We start from the raw sequence: 20,134 nt of genomic DNA, 5'->3' as shown, positions 1-20,134 counted from the left end.
TCTAAATGTGCTCCTGGTTGCCCATGACTCAAGCTTCCCAAGTAGAGCAACCATGAGCCTATATGGCCAGCCACATTATCCTTTCATCCAAGGAAACCATGTTTAGGCTTTAGCTCTGGAACTCGTTCAGGACCTCCATTGCAAAAGCACCACCTAGGGCTGTCTCAGGGAGCCGTAATATCGTTGTCACCACCGTCTTGTGGCTGTCGCAGCTAATTGAACAATATTACCTGCTCGGGAAAACACATGGTAGCTTTGGGGCACCCTACTCTGAGAGGCCCAAGACAGGATAGCTTTGGGAGAACCCAACCCTAAAAGGCCATGTATCACTCTGAGGCACATAACCGGGCCGAGGCCTGTATGAGGCCACATAATAGGAGTCGTCATTAAAAAGAGTAAACCAGTCAGGAATATAGCAAAATATAGGATGTCTCTGGCGATACGCACAGTTCAGGACTTTGGCATTTACATACTGGAGTGTCTTGTGGAATGTTTTTATCCTTTTGTTTTAACAGTCTTAAAACAAAATGGAGGAACTAACTAATGAAAATATATGTTGGTCATGTCAGAAAATTGAATGGTACCTTCAAACATTTTATTTGATTGTAAATTTGCTCAAATATTTTGGCGTCGCGTTTGAAAGTTATTGCAATATATATTTAAAGTCAATAGTCCCCTTTCATTTGGAAAGATCTTGTTGGGTAGCTTGGCATGTGACTCCGCTGATAAATCTTTGTTCCCTTTTTGATCTTTAATTGCAATCCTGACCCTAAATGGCAGCATTTTCAAAATATTATTGTAGCTTGCTGGAACACCATTTGTAATGTAAATAGATTTGAAAAGTACATTGCTAGAACCCCTAACATACTAATAAAATATTATCCAAAATGGCTTGTGTTTATTTATCTAGACATTATTCAAGTTTGCTTTTGTCATAATTAATTTTCTCTGGTTAGTAATTGTTCCTGTTGTAATTGTTCTCTCCTTCATATTTTCAATTCATGATGTAACCCGGTCTGTTAACCCCTCTCCCTGGTGTGTTTTCCCCTCTGCATATGCTTGAGATTCGCTTTAATTTGCTACTATTTTTTTATCTAGTATTATAATATTTAAAAGCAGAAAAAACGCAATGTTGTAGTCGTTACTATTTGGTGAACTTGCATATTCATATTGATTAATCATAAGTTTACATTTTTAGGTGGACATCAGTTGTACATGATGTAGACATTGGGTCTAGTGGCCATAGTTCTCCAACTCCAGGCTCCAAGGCTCCGGATCCATGATGGATTTTCAGGATACCCCCTCATTAATATGCATGAGATAAATTGGCATACAACGATTCTAAATGTATACACATTTTTGCTCATGAATATTAATGAGGGATACCCTGAAAACGTCAGGTTTCCGGTCCCCAAGGCCTGGAGTTGGACAACCCTCTAGTCATATGCTATATTATGTTACTTATGTGTTATATGTACTATGAATTTATATTTATTACTCGCTTCTTCAATGGCTTATATTCTGCTGTTTTATTTTCATTATGGAAACCATAAAAGTGTTAAATGGAAAAAACAAAAGGGAGGGCAGAGCAGCAGGTCCAGTTTCTAAGACTTGCAGGCTGGACGCTGTGTTTAGGGCGAGTCTGAAGACACAAAAGTAAAGCAAACTGTCAGCCAATTTTAGAATGCTGTTGGGATTCCACATTGGAAATTATTTTTTTAGGACACACTGTGATCCAGGGAAATATTTACAAATCACGATGGGCCCTGAACTCTCACCTTAACGCAGGCAATCAGCCAGGCATGTGCTTTGACGCAGCATCTGAATCTTAATAAAAACCTAAATGCATATGTATACTACATGTACATCAGTCAGCATATCAAAAGGGCCTCAATGCCCAAAGGATTACTTTCACATGTTGGTGATACAGTGTATCTTTAACAGTAGTAGCTTTGTGAAAGAGAAATAGCAGTTTGTACATACCTTTTGGCGTTCACTAGCTTGCACATTTTGCCTAAACCTGAGGCTAACGCATCCTTGGGTCAACTTGTCCTGACCACCAGTGGACCTTTGAGCACTGCACCAGTCCAGCTTAGTCCTTTAGGTACACACAAAAGGTGGCAGATGGGTTAACCCTTTAACACAAGGAGATGCCTGTACCACAGGGAAGGAGTAGGAAGGTATGGTGTACACAGTTGAACCAGAGAAGAGCTGATCATTGACTGGAGCGAGGTCCTCACAATTTTAGGGGGAACCCAGATGGAAACTGGCAGCATAACGGGGACTGCCAGAAGAGCAGGTAAAGAAAGGGTAGTATACTCATTTGGTAACTTAAAACTTGAAGCATACCCTCGCTTGTGTCCTCCGGGCCATTCAGCTATTGCAGGGGTGTTTGGGCCACCTCCGGTTCCCTCCAATGTTGTAGAAATAGGTCTCCGCCCCCAGCGCAAACTTTTTTTGCATTGATTTGCACTATGTTTATTGTGAGTGTCGAATCTTGCCTTTTTCTGAAATGGTAGCTTGCTGCTGTGTCCCAACGAGCTCATAAGCAGTCAAAAGTCATCAAGTCTCACTTTTTAAAATATCTGAATAAACAGGCAAATAACAGCTGAAATGTTTTGACTAGCTTTACAAGTTGCTGATGAGTTGATTGTAATGGTGGTCAAAAGGGGCTAATTGTTTTATTCTTCGTTACATGGCAGGACATCATGGAGATGTAGGCGCGCCAATGGCTGATGTTATACTCCCTGGGGCTGCATACACGGAAAAGTCTGCTACCTATGTCAACACTGAAGGCAGGGCACAGAGGACTATGCTAGCAGTGACTCCCCCAGGTATGGCAAGGGAGGACTGGAGGATTATCCGAGCCATCTCTGAGGTACACAGTGATTCATGGCAATTTCTTCTTTTTCATTTGATAACCATGCTTCTCTGCCTTTTTTTTCTAGGAAGGCTGCAGTCCAGGGCATTCATGTAGCTGTAATGCAGTTTAACACCTAGAATGCATTGTGTAATGTAGAGGCAAAGTTCTCCATCCTTGAAGTACATGCCAGCACAGTCTGAGTACACTGATGACTGGCTAAACTGCTTTTAAACGTAACATTATCAACCTGGTCATTTGTTTTCTAACGGATGCCTTCCTCCTATAGATTCCTCATCTTCGAAATTGCTTGTGGTATAGATGGAAAACGACTGCCACTTGGGGGTGTAGTGTCCTTGGTGTATCTTGCCACGGTCTCCCCTAAAAAATGTTGGGGCAGAATTACAGGTTTGATGTTCTGGCTCCCTGACTTTCTGGGTCCCCTAAATGTTTTCTGAGATGCCTTGGAATTTAGAGCTTATTTTGTGGCCATATGGAAAAGTCCTACTGCAACCCTATTTCTGGCGTGCTGACCTTGGTAGCCCATATTTCTACTAGGGCAAAGGTGCTTTTTAGGTCCCACCCTGCAATTGTTGTGGAGCAGGCTGGTGGCAGCTGTGATTGGATTTTGGCTATACCAGGTGTTGAGATGGATTTTCAGAATCTGCCCTGTGGATAGAATCTGAGAGGATACCCTATTCTGGTGAACAGGGAAAGATACTAATGTCTAGCCAACCGCTATCAATGTAGTGTGATTGAGTAGTACGGCTTAGACTTGAGTAGTGGTGAAGCGTTTATTTACGCAAACACAGAGCACTCTTAATAACACGCGTTAGGCAGAATGTTTGAAAATAAAATTCTTGATTTAGGCCTTAGGCAGCTCTCGTCAATTAAAAGCCAAAGGTAGGTAAATCACTAAACTTCTCCAGCATGGGGTCTGGCATGGATTCACATGCTCATGAATATTCCCCTTCCGGCTGGGAATCCTCGGTAAAAGAGAAAAGTTTCACTTTCACTTACAAACTCTAAACTAATCACTGAGCTCTCGGTCATACTGCCACCAGCCAATGACTGCCCTCTCCCTAAGCCCCTCCCCTGGCAGCCATCTTCAGATTTTTACCGCACATTCAAGTGTTGGGAGTCCTCGTGTTTTGCTCTGTGAGCTGATCTAAGTTTCTCGCACTCTTTGGTAAAAAAGTTTGATTTTTGTCAAACAGACCCTGTGTACTCTTTCTTTAAATCGGCGACAAGCGAAGATCTGTTTGTCGGTATATTTCAATGCCCCTGAAAGGCAAGAATCGTCGAAGTTTCATTGATGATTCCAGAAGGCCATCGGGCCTACTCTGCACTCCGGACCATGTCGGAGGAGAAGGGAAGCTCCCTTTTCAAGCTCTGCTCCAGCTGTGGACTGCGGAATGTGTTTGTAGAGGACAAACGCCTCCATTGCCTCTACTGTCTCCATCCGGATCACAGGGAAGCGGATTGCAAAATCTGCCTTGGGTTCTCCAAACGAACCGTGAAGGATCGTTGCAGTAGGCTGGTGGCGTGGCTCAGCGCCAAGGCCTCTGCCCAGGGCGGGAAGCAGGGGCATACCTCACCCAGGGCGGCCGGCTGGTTCCGAAGAGCGGGCTTCTAAGTCCTTTGTGGTCGCTCCATCAGTGGGGGCCCAAGACTAGGCCAAGCCCCGCAAGTCAGTTTCAGTCTGGGGTGCCGTGGAAGCGGGTCCCACGACGGGCAAGGCACGCTCCTCTTCACCATCTGCCTCCATCTCCAGCTGTCGCTCCAGCTCCTCCTCAGAGAAAATCGTCAAACCGGGCAAAGCTGCAGGAAAGCCTGAGAAGATGAAGGCGCTGGAAAAGAGGACCGACCTGCCCCAGCAGGCCCAGGCAAAGTTGTTGTCGACGATCGAGTTTGTGGCGGCTGCCCTCTCGAAGGCCAGCATGGGCTGACCTTGTCAAGGTAGCCCGGCAGTGCCCAGAGTATCCCTGCCCCTGAGACGGTAGGCATCGGCCAAGCCATTGGAGAGGACACCGGAGAAGAGGATGCCATCCCTGAGCCCAACCCGACTCCCCGTGATGCAAAAAAGGGGGGTGGGGGGAGGTGGCCTCAACCGTAAATCAGGGCAAGGATATTTCTTCCTCAGACGTGGAGGACCAGGTGCCTCTATACCTGATCCAGGAGGACGTGGGGGACGACGCAGATGGCGAAAGTCCTGATGGGGACGATGGGGGGTGACGACGGCGGACCTGCCGACGATGGACCTGCTGATGTCCGCACGGGGCCCAGTAAGCCTACCGCCCGACCCCTCCGAGGGATGTATCGCTGGACATCCTTTCGACCCTGCACACCCTGTATCAGCGATTCAGAAACGGATGGCGACGACACCCCTCCCCCCCAGACCAACCTCTGGCGAAAAAGAGGAAGCGGCACCCTATGCAGCCGCATCAGCCGCCACACGTGCTGTCCCCCCGCCCCCCAGCGACACAGGGACACAGGGACGGACACAGCGAATACAGGCGATATGGGCACGGCAGGCGGTTCGCCGCAGCTAAGGGCTTCTCCCCCGGATGATGTGGGGTCGTTTCATGCCATGGTCGCCAGAGTGTCAGAGCTCTTTCAATTGACACCAGAGGAGACCAGGAAGGAAGGTTTCCTATATTAACGACGCAGTGCCTCTCCTGGATGACTTTTGGGAGGAAGGCCTGGCTTTGATGAAAAACCCAGCCACGGCCCCAGCCAAGAGGGATCGGCTGGAGAAAAAATACTTGGTGCCAGAGTATGCACCCAAGTGCCTACGTTAACGGGCTTTCCCGGACTCGGTGGTCTCGGCGGCAGCAAGGAAGTCCTAGTCTAACCCCTCATCTTCGTCCCTCCAGTTAGCGAGGGGAAGAAGTTAGATGCCATGGGAAGAAAAGTTATCTACTCGGCGGCGTCAACAGTCAAGGCGACCAACGCCCTTGCAATACGACAGGGAGCTGTGATATAAGATGGCCCCACTGCTGGAGTTGCTACACGACGACAAGCGGTCAGAAGCACTTTCCATGCTCCAGGAGGGGGAGGGGACATCGGACCATGCCATCACGTGGCCCTGGACGTCGCAGACACAGGGTGCTGACAGATGGAGAACGATGTCTGCCGCCGTTGTCTTGGCTAGCTAAAAGCCACTAACTTTCGTCAGGAAGTCCAGACGAGGGTTCTGGACCTGCCCTTCGATGAGGACAACCTCTTTGGGAAGGCCGTTGACGAGTCATTGCAGGCCATTAAGACTGACACTGAGACAGCCTGTGTCTTGGGCACTCTTCAACACTGCCCGTCCTTTCGTGCATCCGGCGGGAAGTCTGGCCGATCGGCAAAGGGTTTTGGCAGAGGGTTCTCTTTGTACTGCCCACCCTCCCGGTCCACAACCTTGGAGGCCTACAGAGGCCGTTCCGTTTTTTTTGTGGAGGTGGCCAATGTTATTGCTCCTAAGGCAGCACGCAGGCCCCAAAGCAAGATTGAACCGGCCAGGACGTCGGGCCCCCACCGTCGCACCCTGGTGGGAGGCTGGCTGCCGGGCTTAGTCAGCGAATGGAAAATCTCCCCCGAATGATGGGTGCTGGACGCTCTCGCCCACAGCCACACAGTTCCAGCAGAAGTGTCCGCAGATACCTCTGGTGGCCCGGCAGGAGCAGCACATCCCTCAGCTCCTGCAGGAAGTACGGGCCATGATAAGAAAAGAGGCGATAGAGCTGGTTCCAAAGCAACTCTGGGGCTCTGCAGTCTACACCAGATACTTCTTGGTAAAGCAAACCGGGGGCTGGAGGCCCATTCTAGACCTGCAACGTCTCAACAAATACTTTGAGTCCCAAAAATTCAGGAGGGTCACGCTGCAGCACGTGCTCCGCCAACTGGAGGAAGCAGACTTCTTGACGTTGCTGGATCTGGAAGACGCATACTTCCACATCCCCATTCACAAGACGCATCGGAAGTTCCTGCGCTTCTTAATACAGGGAAGGCACTACCAATTCAAGGCCCTCCCTTTTAGACTGAAGTCGGTGCCCAGGGTGTTTATGAATTGCCTGACACCAGTGGCGGCCCATCTGCATCTACAGGGGATACATGTGTACCTGTACCTCGACGACTGGCTCATCTGGGCCAAGTCAAGGGAAGTAGCCGGCAAACACACGGAGAGGACCGTCCGGCTACTGACAGATCTGGGGTTCTCCATCAACTGTCCAAAGTCCTGCTTGATAACATCGCAGAACGCGCTGTTCCTGGGGGTCAGGCTCAACAAGGTCTCCTGCCTGGCAGCCCCCTCAGAAGAGAACATAGCAGTCATGCTGGGCCAGGTGCAACTGCTGTTGGCAATGAAGACCGCCACGGTAAGGACTATGAAGTCGCTGCTCGGCATGAGTTTGTCGTGCATTTATCTGATCCAGTTCTGCAGGTTGCGGATGCGACCCCCTTCAGGAATTCCTGGACGCTCGGTGGATCCAGGTGTCCGGAAGCTTCGCGGAGAAGATTGCTCTCGACGAGGAGTTCCGTTGAGCGATAAGGTGGTGGGGCGGGCGCTCCAAATTCGCCAGGGGCACAGGTTTCCAGAGCCCCCCGTACCAGGAGACTGTTACCACGGACGCTTCCCTGGAGGGCTGGGGAGCCCACACCGGACGGGTCCACTCCAGGGGCCTGTAGCTGCCGGATGAGCGGGATCTCCGCATCAATGTCCTAGAGCTGCGGCCAGTGTTCTGGGCCCTCAAGTCATTCCTTCCGTCCCTCGAGGGCAAAGTGGTGAGGGTCTTCATGGACAATACCACCACAATGTTTAACATAAGGAAGCAGGGGACAACCAGATCCCAGCGCTCTCCAGAGAGGTGCAGAACTTGTGGCACTGGGCTGGAGGTGAAGAGATGTTCCTCATCCCTTTTCACCTGGTGGGAGTCAAGAACACCATCACGGACTCCCTCAGCAGGGAGCTGCGCTCCTGCCACGAGTGGGAACTTAGACAGGATCAAGTGGACCGCCTCTTCCTCAAATGGGGCAGACCCCAGATCAATCTGTTTGCGACGGTGACAAATTCCAAGAAATACACAAGCAGGTTCCACAAGCTGAGGAGCATGGGGGGACGCATTTTCCTTCCTGTTGAAAGGCCTGTTCATGTGTGCGTTCCCTCTGTTGCCTCTCCTGCCGCGAGTCATCAATCAACTCAAACGGTTTTGATGCAGGATAATCCTCATAGCCCCGGGATGGCTGAGGCAGATTTGGTACCCAGATCTTCTCAGCCAGTCAACGTCACCCCCAGTCAAGCTGCCAGTGGTCGTGGATCTGCTCGCCAGAGTGCGAGGCACAATCCTACATCATGACCCAGCATCGATGAACCTGAAGGCTTGGCTGCTGCAGCCTTGGAGTTCGGAGGGTAAGAGTTGCGGGCAGACTGCAGGGAGGTACTTGCCAGGGCAAGAGCGTCGTCAACTCTTAAGTGCTACAGGCACAAGTGGAAGAGTTTTGCGACGTGGTTCCGGACGCAGAAGACCAATCCTCTTAGGGTCACGGCCCTGCAGCTTCTTCCGTACTTGTCCTTGGCCAAGGCGGGGCTGGCACACGCCTCTATCAAGGTGCATCTGGTGGCTATCTCCCGCTACACCAGGTCTCCAGGACTGTCTTCCCTTTGGTCCCACCGTCTCATCAAGGAGTTCCTCAAAGGACTGTTTTGATCTTTCCCGCCGGTGAAGGCTCCTGCCCCAGCGTGGGAACTCAACGTGCTATTGACGAAGCTAATGGGAGCCTGCTTCGAGCCTATGTATCAGGCCCCTCTCAGGTTCCTCTCATGGAAAACGACTTTCCTCGTGGCCATCACCTCTGCCAGGAGGGTAGGCGAGATCCGGGCTCTATCCTGCAAACAGCCTTATCTGACTTTTCACGACACGAGGGTGGTGCTGCAGGCGCACCCCTCCTTCATGCCAAAGGTTTTGTCTGCATTCCACCTCAACGAGCCTTTGGTGTTGCCTGTGTTCTTTCCGAAACCTTTGTCGCCAGCTCACTGGATGTGGCACGTGCTCTGAAGTTCTATTTGGCACTCACAAAGAGTTTCCGGAAGACGTCTCAACTATTGTGAATTTTGGCCCTGTGAACCATGGGAAGGCCTTGTCCGAGGCTTCCATCTCCAGGTGGCTCTCCGGCTGTATCACGCACTGTCACCGGTTGGCAAACCGACCGCTGTCCGGCTGTCCGAGAGCCGATTCCACCAGAGCGATTGCTGCAACGACGACGTTCCTGTCTGGTTTGCCCCTGCTGGACATCTGTAGGGCTGCTTCATGGAGGCCCACGCACACCTTCACAAGATTCTACTGCGTCGACAGGGATTCCAGAGAGGAGTCCAGGGTCGGCCAAGCAGTGCTACGCAACCTGTTCGCTTGAAGGTGAGCCTGTTCCGGAGGTAAGAGTAATTGCTTCTGTTGAGCCTTGCAACCTCCCGGGTTCACATGCAAACCCTCCCTCCTACTCCTCTCGGCTCTTCTTGGTCATACTGCCACTTTACATGCTTACCAAATCTGAAGATGTCTGCCAGAGGAGGGGCTTAGAGAGGGCATTCATTGACTGTGGGCAGTATGACCCAGAGGTCAGTGATTGGTTTAGATGAGAAATACAGTTTGTAAGTGAAAGTCAAACTGTTTTTACTTTTACTGAGGATTCCCAGCCTGACGACGGGGAATATTCATGAGCATGTGAATCCATGTCACTCATGCTGGAGAACAATAGTTACATGTAAGTAACGTGTTCCATACACTACTATATACACATTCACTTTAAGGATGCTCTGGCTACAGATAACCAACACTTTACTTTTAAACACAGTAAGATAAGCAAGCAGTAGAATGCTGTAGTGTAGCAAAGCAAGTGAAAAATAAAACACAGTAGGTAATAAACTAATTTCAGAACTAGTATGTAAAAAGAAAAGAGTTAAAACACAAAACGCCACCTCATAATTATTAGGTTCTATCTTTTAAAAGGTGTCCCTTGTGTGACGAATCCCCAGATGTTGTCACTTCTCCGATAGGGAGAGACTGTACCCATGAGGTCAGGGAGGTGTGGACGCTACCCGATAGTCCCCCTGGGGGTGGTACCCAGCGGGTGGATCTCATGGGGAGGGAAGCCCCCTATGGGATTAGTGACGATGACGACATGCATAGAACATGGTATCCCCACAGCCCACCTTCTCCACCAAACAATACCAGTACCATTCCTACTATTCTCCTGAATTGGATCTTTCATAGATTCACATGCTGTGATTATTCTCCGGCGTCAAGCTGGGAATGCTCGGTTATCTTTTGGATATTACTTTTTTTAAAGAAAATTTAGGTGTATATTGCATGCTGTCACCCTTGTTATGGGTGCTTTAGGCCCATCCAATGGGACATTGAGTAGTAAACTCCTCCTCCCCAGTCCTTCCTCATATTCTAACCATGTGTCACGCTGGAAGGAGTCCTCGAGTTCTTTCTCCTCAAGAGAAATCTTTTTTAATTCAAGAAAATCCTACTTTCATGACAGGAAAAGAGATCATCTCATGAGAAGAAATGGATGAAGACAAGGCAAAAAAGTCATTATTTAAGACCTGCAGCTCCTGCAGCCTCAAACATTTCTTTGAAGGCGACAGGCACAGTGAGTGCATTTATTGCCTTTATCCCAACCACTCAGCTGAGGATTGTGAAATCTGTAAAGGATTTAGGACCAAAACCCTCAAAGATAGACTCCAGCGGCTAGTGTGTTGGTTTCAGGAGAGTCATTACCCACCATCAGAATCCGAGTCCACTATAAGTATGGCTGCGCCTAGGGGGGGGGGGGGGGGAGGGAGATTCCCATAAAAAGAAAGGGCCAAACCCGTGGAAAGGCTTCCTAAAAGGCACAAGGGACGAGAGGGTCCAGCAAAGAGTCCGTCAAGGCCTTCGTCGTAGATAAATACAAGCTTTCCCTGTCAACCATGCACTTGTCGACCACGAGCACAAGCGCACATAAGCATGGCAACCCAATTCTCCTCAACTAACCAGTCGACCACACACTTGTCGACAAAATCCTACAGACGGGCCGTTGACCACACACTAGTCAACCAGGATCATCTTGTCCACGAGCCCGTCGACTCAGTTGACGTCAAAAATCCCTTCAGCGGAGGGACCGTACACTCGTCGACCAGGAACCCCTCGTCCACAAGCTCGTTCACGACATAATCATCAGCCACGATCTAGACCAAGCTGAGGGAAAACCTCAAATCAACCACCACATTCAAGGGTCCACTGCAAGGACAGAGTCCTCTGCGGTACCACCATCGTTTGTGGACACGTCATTAGCCAGAGGACAAATCCCTGCAACAGCGGGGGGGAAAATGGCCAACATGGACCAAAGATGCCCAGGATGACTCCACCACTGCGCAAAGCACAGCAAAGTAGGCAGAAGACTGTCCCAAACATCAGCAGTGGCATTCTTGGGTACAGAGTACACAAGTAATAGTATTTACCTCACCGGTTTCACCAATCATCTACTCTGACGTAATGCCAGAAGATGACATGCAGCACGAGATTGATTCAGATTTCGAGGCCCAGCAGGCAGGTCCCTCACAATTTTGAGGCTCGGGGAGTTGGTGGGCAGCCACCCATGCTCTCCTCACGGGGTCAATCCGGTATAATGCTGCTAAACCGGCCACATCAGCAGCACCCAGCTGCCCTTGTGGGGTGGGGGGGGGGGGCTGAACAAATGTCGGCCCATTGGCCTATTTGTAAACTAATGGCCCAATCAATCCAGCTGCTCACAAACCCACAAGCTTTACTGTCATCTAAGTCCTCTCATCCTTACTGGTGGTGCTATCACAATTGCAGACTAGACTGCCGCCTGCCCAGCCAGAGCAGCAATATGCACGGCAACCAACTGAAGAACGTCGACCAGTCTCATCCTTCAGGTCGCTAATCAGGTCATCTACAGGGTCACTGCTCAGCATAAGTCTCGAAGGTCCCCATTGCTACCAAGGCCAACAATTGTACCTCCACCATCGCCCGCTATCATGGACGAGGAACAAGAGGAGGGGGAACTTCCCGATATGGAAAACAACTGTCAGGACAGGTTAACTGGAATCCGCAGGAAGGGCGTGGCTTGATGGCTTCGTGAAGGGACGCATCTTTCCGGAGCTCCTGTTGATCCATTATTGATCCTCTGAATTAAGGGAGAATGCGGGCGAAAAAGCAGGCTGGCTGCACACCCGGGGACGCATGAAGGTCCAGGGCACACACTGTATGCAGTGCGAGGCTGATCGGCGGTGATTGAGAGGAGCTGCGGCCAAAAGTCAGCCGGGCCCCCGAAACTGAAGGGCAACCAAAATGGCGGTGGCACACAAAGGGTCATAAACTGACCGCAACGTCGCAGCCGCGGACAGAGGTGGCTGGCACCGCGGAGGCACCCGCTTCTGCCTTGCTCTAAGTGTGGAACCCAGCAGTGAATGCCCGGCGCTGAGCCCTGCTGGAAGCGGCCGGTCGGGCCAAGGATGTGTGCGCCGACGTTGGAGGCTGCAGCTGGGTGGTGGAGGACCCCGGATTACATCGCCGGGGAGACACAGTGGAAGGTGGCGGAGGATCACCCTGGGCTATATAGCCTACACCGCGGGCGGGGTCGAGGGGCGTCCCGCTGTGATATGGCTGAGGGGGCCGCATGAAGAGTGGAGCGCTGGCCCTAGCTGGTGTTCGGCGGGCTGTGAGAGGCCGGAGGGCCGAAGCAGCGCGCACCTGACAGTGTTGCGGGTGACGGGTGCTCCGAGGAAACGGCAGCTGCAGCGGTGCCTGCCGGGCGCGGGCACCTGCCTACGGGACGCCCAGTCGCGAAGAGCTCACACGGAGTGAGAGTCAGGTGGGCTGTGCACGTTAAAGGTGCCAGCCCCTGTGGAGTCGACGCAGACAAGAGGCCCCTCACTGCGGGGACCTTACAGGGCAGTGTCCGACCGGAGCACACCGGCGTAAGGTGCAAGAAGGACAAGGGGGGGTAGCCTCCCCGGACGCAGCGGACCGGCCGAACGGGGGGTGCACCCTAAGGGTGGTGCCCGGCCAGGCCCCTCGGAGGCACACAACAGTAATGAGAAGTGCTGAGGTAGCTCTGGAGAGCGCCGCCGCACGGGATTCCCCCCGCTCGGAGCTGCGGCTGGATCTTTGGTGGCATGACTCTTTGGGAGACTCTCTGGGGGAAAAAGGGGAAAAAATAAAATAATAAAGACACTGCATCTCAGGAGCCATGCACACGGAGCCGTGGCACAACATATATAAGCTGCCTGCATGAGAACGGGCCCGGGGAGTCCCCACCACCTATGAATAGGGCGAGACAGAGCTTATACTGATACTGGGCTGCACAATGAAGCCAGAGACACGTCTGTGAGCCTGAAGACTGTGGGGCCCGGACAGACCCCAGCGCAGAATGGGGTAGCAATAGCAGAAGCTTCCGACCACCAGAGGGCCAGCTGAACGGTAACGAGTGGGCGCACATACGTGGGAGGACACCGCCCATTCCTAGAGTGCAGCAGGCAGCAGGGGAGGTCCCCCAACACGGTTACCAAGCCCTAGCCTCCGGAACAGCACAACACCAAGTGGACCCTCGCAAAAGAGGCGGCTCCGCCAACACATACGCAGGTGGTACGGCATAATGTCAAACAAAGTAGTAAGACCAAAGAGCAAGCAGCCCACGCTGGAGGCTTATGCAAAGACATCTCCTGGGGCGGAGGGCGCCCGGAGCAAGGACAAAACCACTACTGTGACGGAGGAGGCCCAGGCACTATCCAGCAGGTGCTGGCAGCAATTGCGGACCTGAAAGTTGCCTGGGAGACCAAACTGGGCCTGGCTATGAACGAACTGAAAGTGGCATTGGATCTTAAGGTCGGAGCGGTCCAGGAAGATGTGAATTTGCTTAGATAAGATGTGAGATCTCTTGCGGAGCGCACTGGAAATCTGGAGAAGGATATGGCCCCAAACACTGCAGACTGCGCCACCCACAGATCGGAAATACATACCCTGGTACAGCGAGTAGGCAACCTGGAGAATAGAGCGCAGGAAGCGGAAGGACGTGCTAGACGCAACATCTGCATAGTTGGTTTGCCAGAAGGAATGGAAGGGTCGAACCCAACAGAATATGTGGAAACCATGTTACTGCAGGAGATAACTTGAGGGGCCCTGACCCAGGGGTTTGCTGTTGAAAGAGCGCACAGGGCTTTGACAAGAAGACCACCCCCAGGGCCCCTCCCAGGCCAGTTATCGCAAAACTTCTTCTGAATTACCGAGATCGGGAAAAGATACTCTAATTCTTCCGGAAGGGTGGAACGATTGAGAGGGGGCCTGTTAGGCAGAAACCTGTGCAGTTCCCTTAGGGACCACTGCAAAAGATTTAGGACTACAGGTGGTTGGCAGTAAACCCAATTGGTAGCAGTCTGTACCACCCAGATTTACCTGGTAGTTGTGTCTGAGCAGTCAGACTTCTCTCAAGATGAGTTAGACAGTATATAGAGTATACACAATAGGTACAGAGACACAGTAGCACAAGCAAACACTGACCAGAGCTTTGGTGTAAAAGTATATAATTATTTAAAGACACACTTGTAAATTACACTAGCACAAAGAGAGGTAAATAAATTCAACACACAGGGCCTCATTACAACCTTGGTGCTAAGTGCACCAACTTTACCACCATGGTGTAAACTCCGTTTAAACCATGGTGGATGGCGGATTTACCGCCCCATTCCAAGGTGAGTGGGGCGGTAAATCCCCATTTCCCATTTTCCCTTCCCCATTCCCATTTTTGCCCCATAGGGCATAATGGGAGTGGGGAAGGCGCTAATTACGCCGCCGTAAATTACGGCGGCGTAATTAGCACCATGGCAGGTTAGCGCCATGGATTTTAACGCCTGCTAAAAGCAGGCGTTAAAATCAGAATCAGGCGTTAAGGGTTAACGGTGGCGTTAACCCTTAACGCCTGAGTTGTAATGAGGCCCAGTGTCACTATTATATATATACAACCCTAATTACTTATTAGACAAGTCTTAATGAGAAACACCACTTATTTTCAGACAGAGGTGAGCGCTTAACATAAGATGGCACTCTAATAAGTTATTAAAAATGGAGGGAAAAAGGCAGAGTTATGAAAGCGCACAAATTCCAATACTTTTCAAAGAACCACAGTGAGGCAGGTTAGGCAAAGTCTACTGGGGAGCAAGGAAGTTCAAATCCCAGACGCACTCTTAGAGAGAGCAAGCGAAATGTGTCCAGGATCACACAGTGGGGTTATTCCCAAAGAGTCTTTGTAGAAAGTTTGCAGAAGATTGAGATTAAGTCAGGAAAAGTTAGTTAACAGGCCCCAGGCTAACACAGGTTAGAAAGTCGAGGATTTACTGTCACCCTGAACGATCTGTCACAATGGAAGCCAGGCGGGACACAGTACCTGAAAGTGGGAATAACGCTCCAGCGGGGGCAGTTGTTCCTGGCAGCGGTTGCAAGTCGGTGTTTCGTCCAGAGGAAGAGGAGGTCTCAACGTGGAGGAAAGCTGAAGGTCGTTGCACTGCCAGGGAAGAAACCAGCCACGGATTTTCCCCGGTTACAAGGTACCACCCTTTTCTTCGCGGTAGTGGTGATCCGTGGTATTCCGGTTGCCGGGGTGCTTGGCACGGGCAAGGCAGCCACGAGATGGTCCAGGAAGGCGAAAAGACAGGCAAACTGGTTATCCCCACCAGTCAAAGGAAGAAGACTCTCCGGGCTGGAGATCTCCTCTGTCGTCGGGAAAAGTGGTGAGACGGTTCCGCAGGGCTCCACCAGTGGTGTCGTTCTTGCCGGTCGGCTCGGCTTCTCCCTCCTCGGATTCTTTAGGTCCTGTGGCGACTTCTGAAGTTCCAGTCCCCAAAGCCCTGCTTTTATGCATAAAACCCCCATTCATTCAGCCTAGCTGTCAATCAAACATGCTAAGTGGTGAGCCGGGCGGCTCACCACTTGGGCCAATCACACAAGAGTGCGACTTGAGTTGCCGAGGCAACTCAGTCCAGGGTGCCTAAATCCCTTCCCACACCACCTGTGGTACCCAGACAGAGTGGCACCACTTTTGGAGGCTTCTGTGGAGAAGCCTGCCAAAAAGTGGAACAAAGGGCTCGACTTGGGTTGGAGTCACAGAAGCGAACACAAACGCCATTTTGGAACCAAGTTTCGGCAAAAATTACCAACCGGTGAATTAATATTAATTTAATAAACCAGCGGTATGTTCGAGGCTATTTTAAAAAGTGGTCGCCTCGAACAATGGGAAAATCCTATAGGAATATATTTGCGGTCGAATATAAAAAGTAGTATCCACTGCCACCAGCCAAAACTCGGTCGGGGGGGACTGGACAGTGCCCCCTCGAACAGACCCCGGGGCAGTCGAATTGCCCCGACCAGTACGTCCACAATAGGATGGTTTGTACTGGTTCTGTTCACAATTTGAGACTAGTAAAGCCAATGGTGACTTTACATGCCCTGGGAGACAGTAGTCAGTCCCAGGGTATGGAGTCTAGGTTTGGGGGTCGCTACGACACCCCTGGGTTACGGTTCTGAGGGTGCTGTGTAACCCACATACCAAAAACACATGAAGCCCTATCGGGTAAAGGACCCCATAGCCCTTAAAACACATACAAAGTCAAAGGAACACCTCAAATCATGTGTAAGAGTGGGAGGAAAAGAGTCTCACTCTTAGCAGGAGAAAAAAAGAAACCCCAAAAATCCAGCAAAGCTGCTGGGTCTCACTAGGTTTGGGAGATTAACCTTTACAGAGAATTCTCCCTAACAGGGCCCGCCAAAATCACTGCATACCCGGACTATACCTTGCAGGTACAGCGTAGCAGAATGAACTTCGGAGCGGTGAAAAGAAGACTGAGAGGAACAGGTCAGAGATGCATGCTGCTTTACCCGGCCAAGCTGAAAGTGTTCCACAAGAACAAAACTTTGTTTTTCGAAACGCCAGAGGATGCTATGGACTGGCTAGACATGCAGAGTCACCCCCAGGAATCGGATTTCCAGACGGCAGCTGAAGAAGATAAGTAACATGAGGCTGTGGCACCTTCGGTGACAGAGCGCAAGACACTGAGACTAGAATATAGCACTGAATGAGACTCTGGGATGGTGCTGCTTAGACAGTATATTTTTGTAAAATCCGGTTGAACTGAATAATCCCAATCATATGAGCGGGAGCTCCAGGGAAACGACCCTTGAACCCCCATAGCATTACGCTTAGTTAGGTCACTACTAGTTTGGTGACGCCCTGCGGGGTCCTTGCACTCGGAGTCACGAGATGGGACCAGACGCGGGTGGGCCTGAGATCTAGGGATGGAGCTGGGCATTTGTTGGGGTTGGGTAGGGGGGGGTGGGGAAGAGTTGTGTGCAGTGGGGCAAGGTTGGGGGGAAAGGGAGGGGAATGAGCCAGATTACGAGCCACCGAAGAGGACACAGGAAGGGGAGGGATGAGAGCGGACATTGTGACAATGGCATCGGGTACCCTCAGAGTAGTGACCTGGAATGTGCGGGGCCTTAATAGTTTTTTGAAGCGTAATAAAATAATGATGTATCGGATGAGGGTGGATGTAGCTCTGCTACAGGAAACTCACCTCACAAAAGAGAAACTGGAGGTGGTGAAGAGGAAATGGAAGGGTAGCGTTACAGGAGCCACACACTCGGCATATGCAAGGGGGGTGGTGACATGGCTGGCACCGCACGTGCCGTTCCAGTTGCTTCGGTCAACAACAGACCTGGAGGGCAGAATGGTGATGGTGGTGGTGGTGGTGGTGGTGGGACTCCTTGAAAACAGAGAAGTGAACATCATAAACTTGTATGCCCCCAATCATGATACTGTAGCCTTAGAGTTAGCCCCCTGCTGGGTGGTGCAATACTGTGGGGAGGTGATTTGAACTGCACCCTGGTCAGACAACAAGACACAAGTGCCAGCGGCCAAAGCGTTGGGGGCACTGTTGGTAGAGCTTGGTCTGGAGGATGTGTGGAGGCGACTACATCCAAAGGACAGGCAATACTCGCACTATGCTGCGCCACATGACCTACACACTAGGCTAGATTACATGTTCGCCTCTGCCGAGATAGCGGGAGAAATGGTGGGTGCAGAATATAAAGCCAGAGTACTGTCGGACCATTCACCTTTGGTCTTGGAGTGGCGACAACGCCCCCCCAGAGCACGTGTCCTGATGTGGAGGCTCAGAGCGGAGGCCCTGCAGGATCTGGGATTCCGGGAAGACCTGAGGGAGGCCATAGAGGAATATTTTGATATAAATACAGGAAGCGTAAGATCTATGAGAACAGTATGGGAGGCATTTAAGGTAGTGGTGCGAGGGGTAGCCATATCAAAATCTAAAGGGCTCCAAGGGGGGATAGAACAGAAATTACGGGATACTGAAAGGGAGCTGGAGGACCTGATGCGAAAGGGGGAAACCACCCGAGAGGATAGTGCTAAGATGAGAGATTTGCAAAAGGTTAGCAGCGAACTCTGGGACAGATTATGTAAGCTAAATTATAAGAAATATACCGAGAGGCAACATGCGGGAGGAGACAAACCCGGCAGACTACTGACCTGGTTATACCAAAATGAGACACCCCGGTCGGTGATTAGAGAAGTTAGGGATGCGGATTGCCAGATCTGCAATACCCAGGAGGGGGTAAATGAGGAGTTCCACAAATACTATAAACGTTTGTATGAGGACGTGGGAGAAGATATGGGCCAGGAGATTCTGTGAACAATCGAAGATATCGGGCTACCCACTTTAGACGACCTAGAGGGAGCGGACCTGGAGGCCCCAATCACCTTAGACGAACTGGATGCGGTGATCCAACACTTGCCCACGTGTAAAGCGCCTGGGTCGGATGGATTACCTAGCGAATTTTACAAAGCGTATAAGCAAGAGTTACTCCAACAACTTCTGGCCACGTTCAAAGAGGCCTACGAACAGGGGTAGCTGCCGGAGTCTCTCCGAGAGGCAGTGATCATCCCACTCTTGAAACCGGGAAAGCCGAATGTGGACTGTGGGTCATATAGGCCGCTATCAATGCTTAATCAAGATAGCAAAATACTCACGGCGGTGCTGGCCAATAGACTAAAGAGAGTAATTGGCAAATTGATGCACCCAGATCAGACAGGCTATGTTCCAGGCAGGAATATCACCGACAATCACAGGAGGCTGCACCATATCATGGACCAAACATAGAATGACCCGGGCGAGCTGGCCATAGTGTCATTGGATGCGGTCAAGGCGTTTGACTCAGTGAGGTGGCCATGGTTGATAGCGACCCTGAAAGGATACGGGATAGGGCCGGGATATATTAGATGGGACAAGAGGTTATATAGCTCCCCGACTGCAAGAGTCAGGACAGGCACTATAATTTTGGATAAATGGCAACTCAGTAGAGGGACTAGACAGGGATGTCCCTGGTCGCCCATGTTATATATACTCGCATCGGAGCCGTTAGCTATTTGCCTCAGGCAACAATATGGGGAGGTGGGGGTGCGCACTACAGGGAACACACACCTAATATCACTGTACGCAGATGACATGCTCCTCTATGTGCGCTTCCCAGAGGAGAACTTGCAATATGTGTTGGAGGTGATGGACCGCTATGCCGCCCTCTCGGGTATATTGGTGAACCCCGGGAAGTCCAGCGTATTCCCCCTGGGAAGGTACAAAAACGTTCCACTAAAAAACCTGCCCATTTTACAAATACCCTGGCGGACAGAGACGTTCAGATACTTAGGCATAAACATATACCACAAGTTAGAAGCGGAACACAAACACAATACAGAGAAAGCTGTTGCAGGTATAAGAAATAGCATGGTGTTTTGGGCCAGATTACCCCTGGCCATGATGGGAAGGGCAGCGCTGCTCAAAATGGTGGTCTTGCCCAGACTACTGCACTTTTTCGTAAACATACCGTATTTGCTCCCCAAACGCTTTTTTGCTAGGCTCCATAGCCTGTGCAGGGGCTTCACATGGCACAATTCTAGAAATAGGGTGGCCCTGTGGAAATTACAAAACTTGTGTGACAAGGGGGGCATAAACCTGTCGAATTTTGAATTATATTACTTGACGGGACAGTTATCATATGTAGCGAGATGGTTGAGGGAAGAGGAATCTGCGGCGACCAGGTTCCTATAGGGCGTCCCCGCCCCATACTGCTTAAAAGAAACGGTGTGGTTGCATAAAACGAAAGTGGCAGAGATGGGGAGACTGCTGGTGCTGGGCTGGGAGGTCTGGCGTAGAGCATGGAGAAC

General features: G+C 50.9%; 1 protein-coding gene across 3 annotated transcripts in view; it reads left to right on the top strand.

Moving 5' to 3' along the window:
- NDUFS1 (NADH:ubiquinone oxidoreductase core subunit S1) overlaps positions 1–20,134 on the top strand; it is a 1,009,292-nt gene that overhangs the window by 886,469 nt on the left and 102,689 nt on the right. For all 3 annotated transcript variants that reach the window (XM_069615565.1, XM_069615566.1, XM_069615564.1), the window contains exon 16: positions 2,703–2,878. In XM_069615565.1, coding sequence (XP_069471666.1) covers positions 2,703–2,878 — 176 coding nt within the window. The remainder of the gene's footprint in view (positions 1–2,702; positions 2,879–20,134) is intronic.

This window comes from Ambystoma mexicanum, chromosome 9 (assembly GCF_040938575.1).
Source record: "Ambystoma mexicanum isolate Mex_15411 chromosome 9, UKY_AmexF1_1, whole genome shotgun sequence".
Taxonomy (NCBI): domain Eukaryota; kingdom Metazoa; phylum Chordata; class Amphibia; order Caudata; family Ambystomatidae; genus Ambystoma; species Ambystoma mexicanum.
The sequence above is the reverse complement of the archived record's forward strand: the minus strand, read 5'-3'. Positions and strand labels throughout refer to the sequence as shown.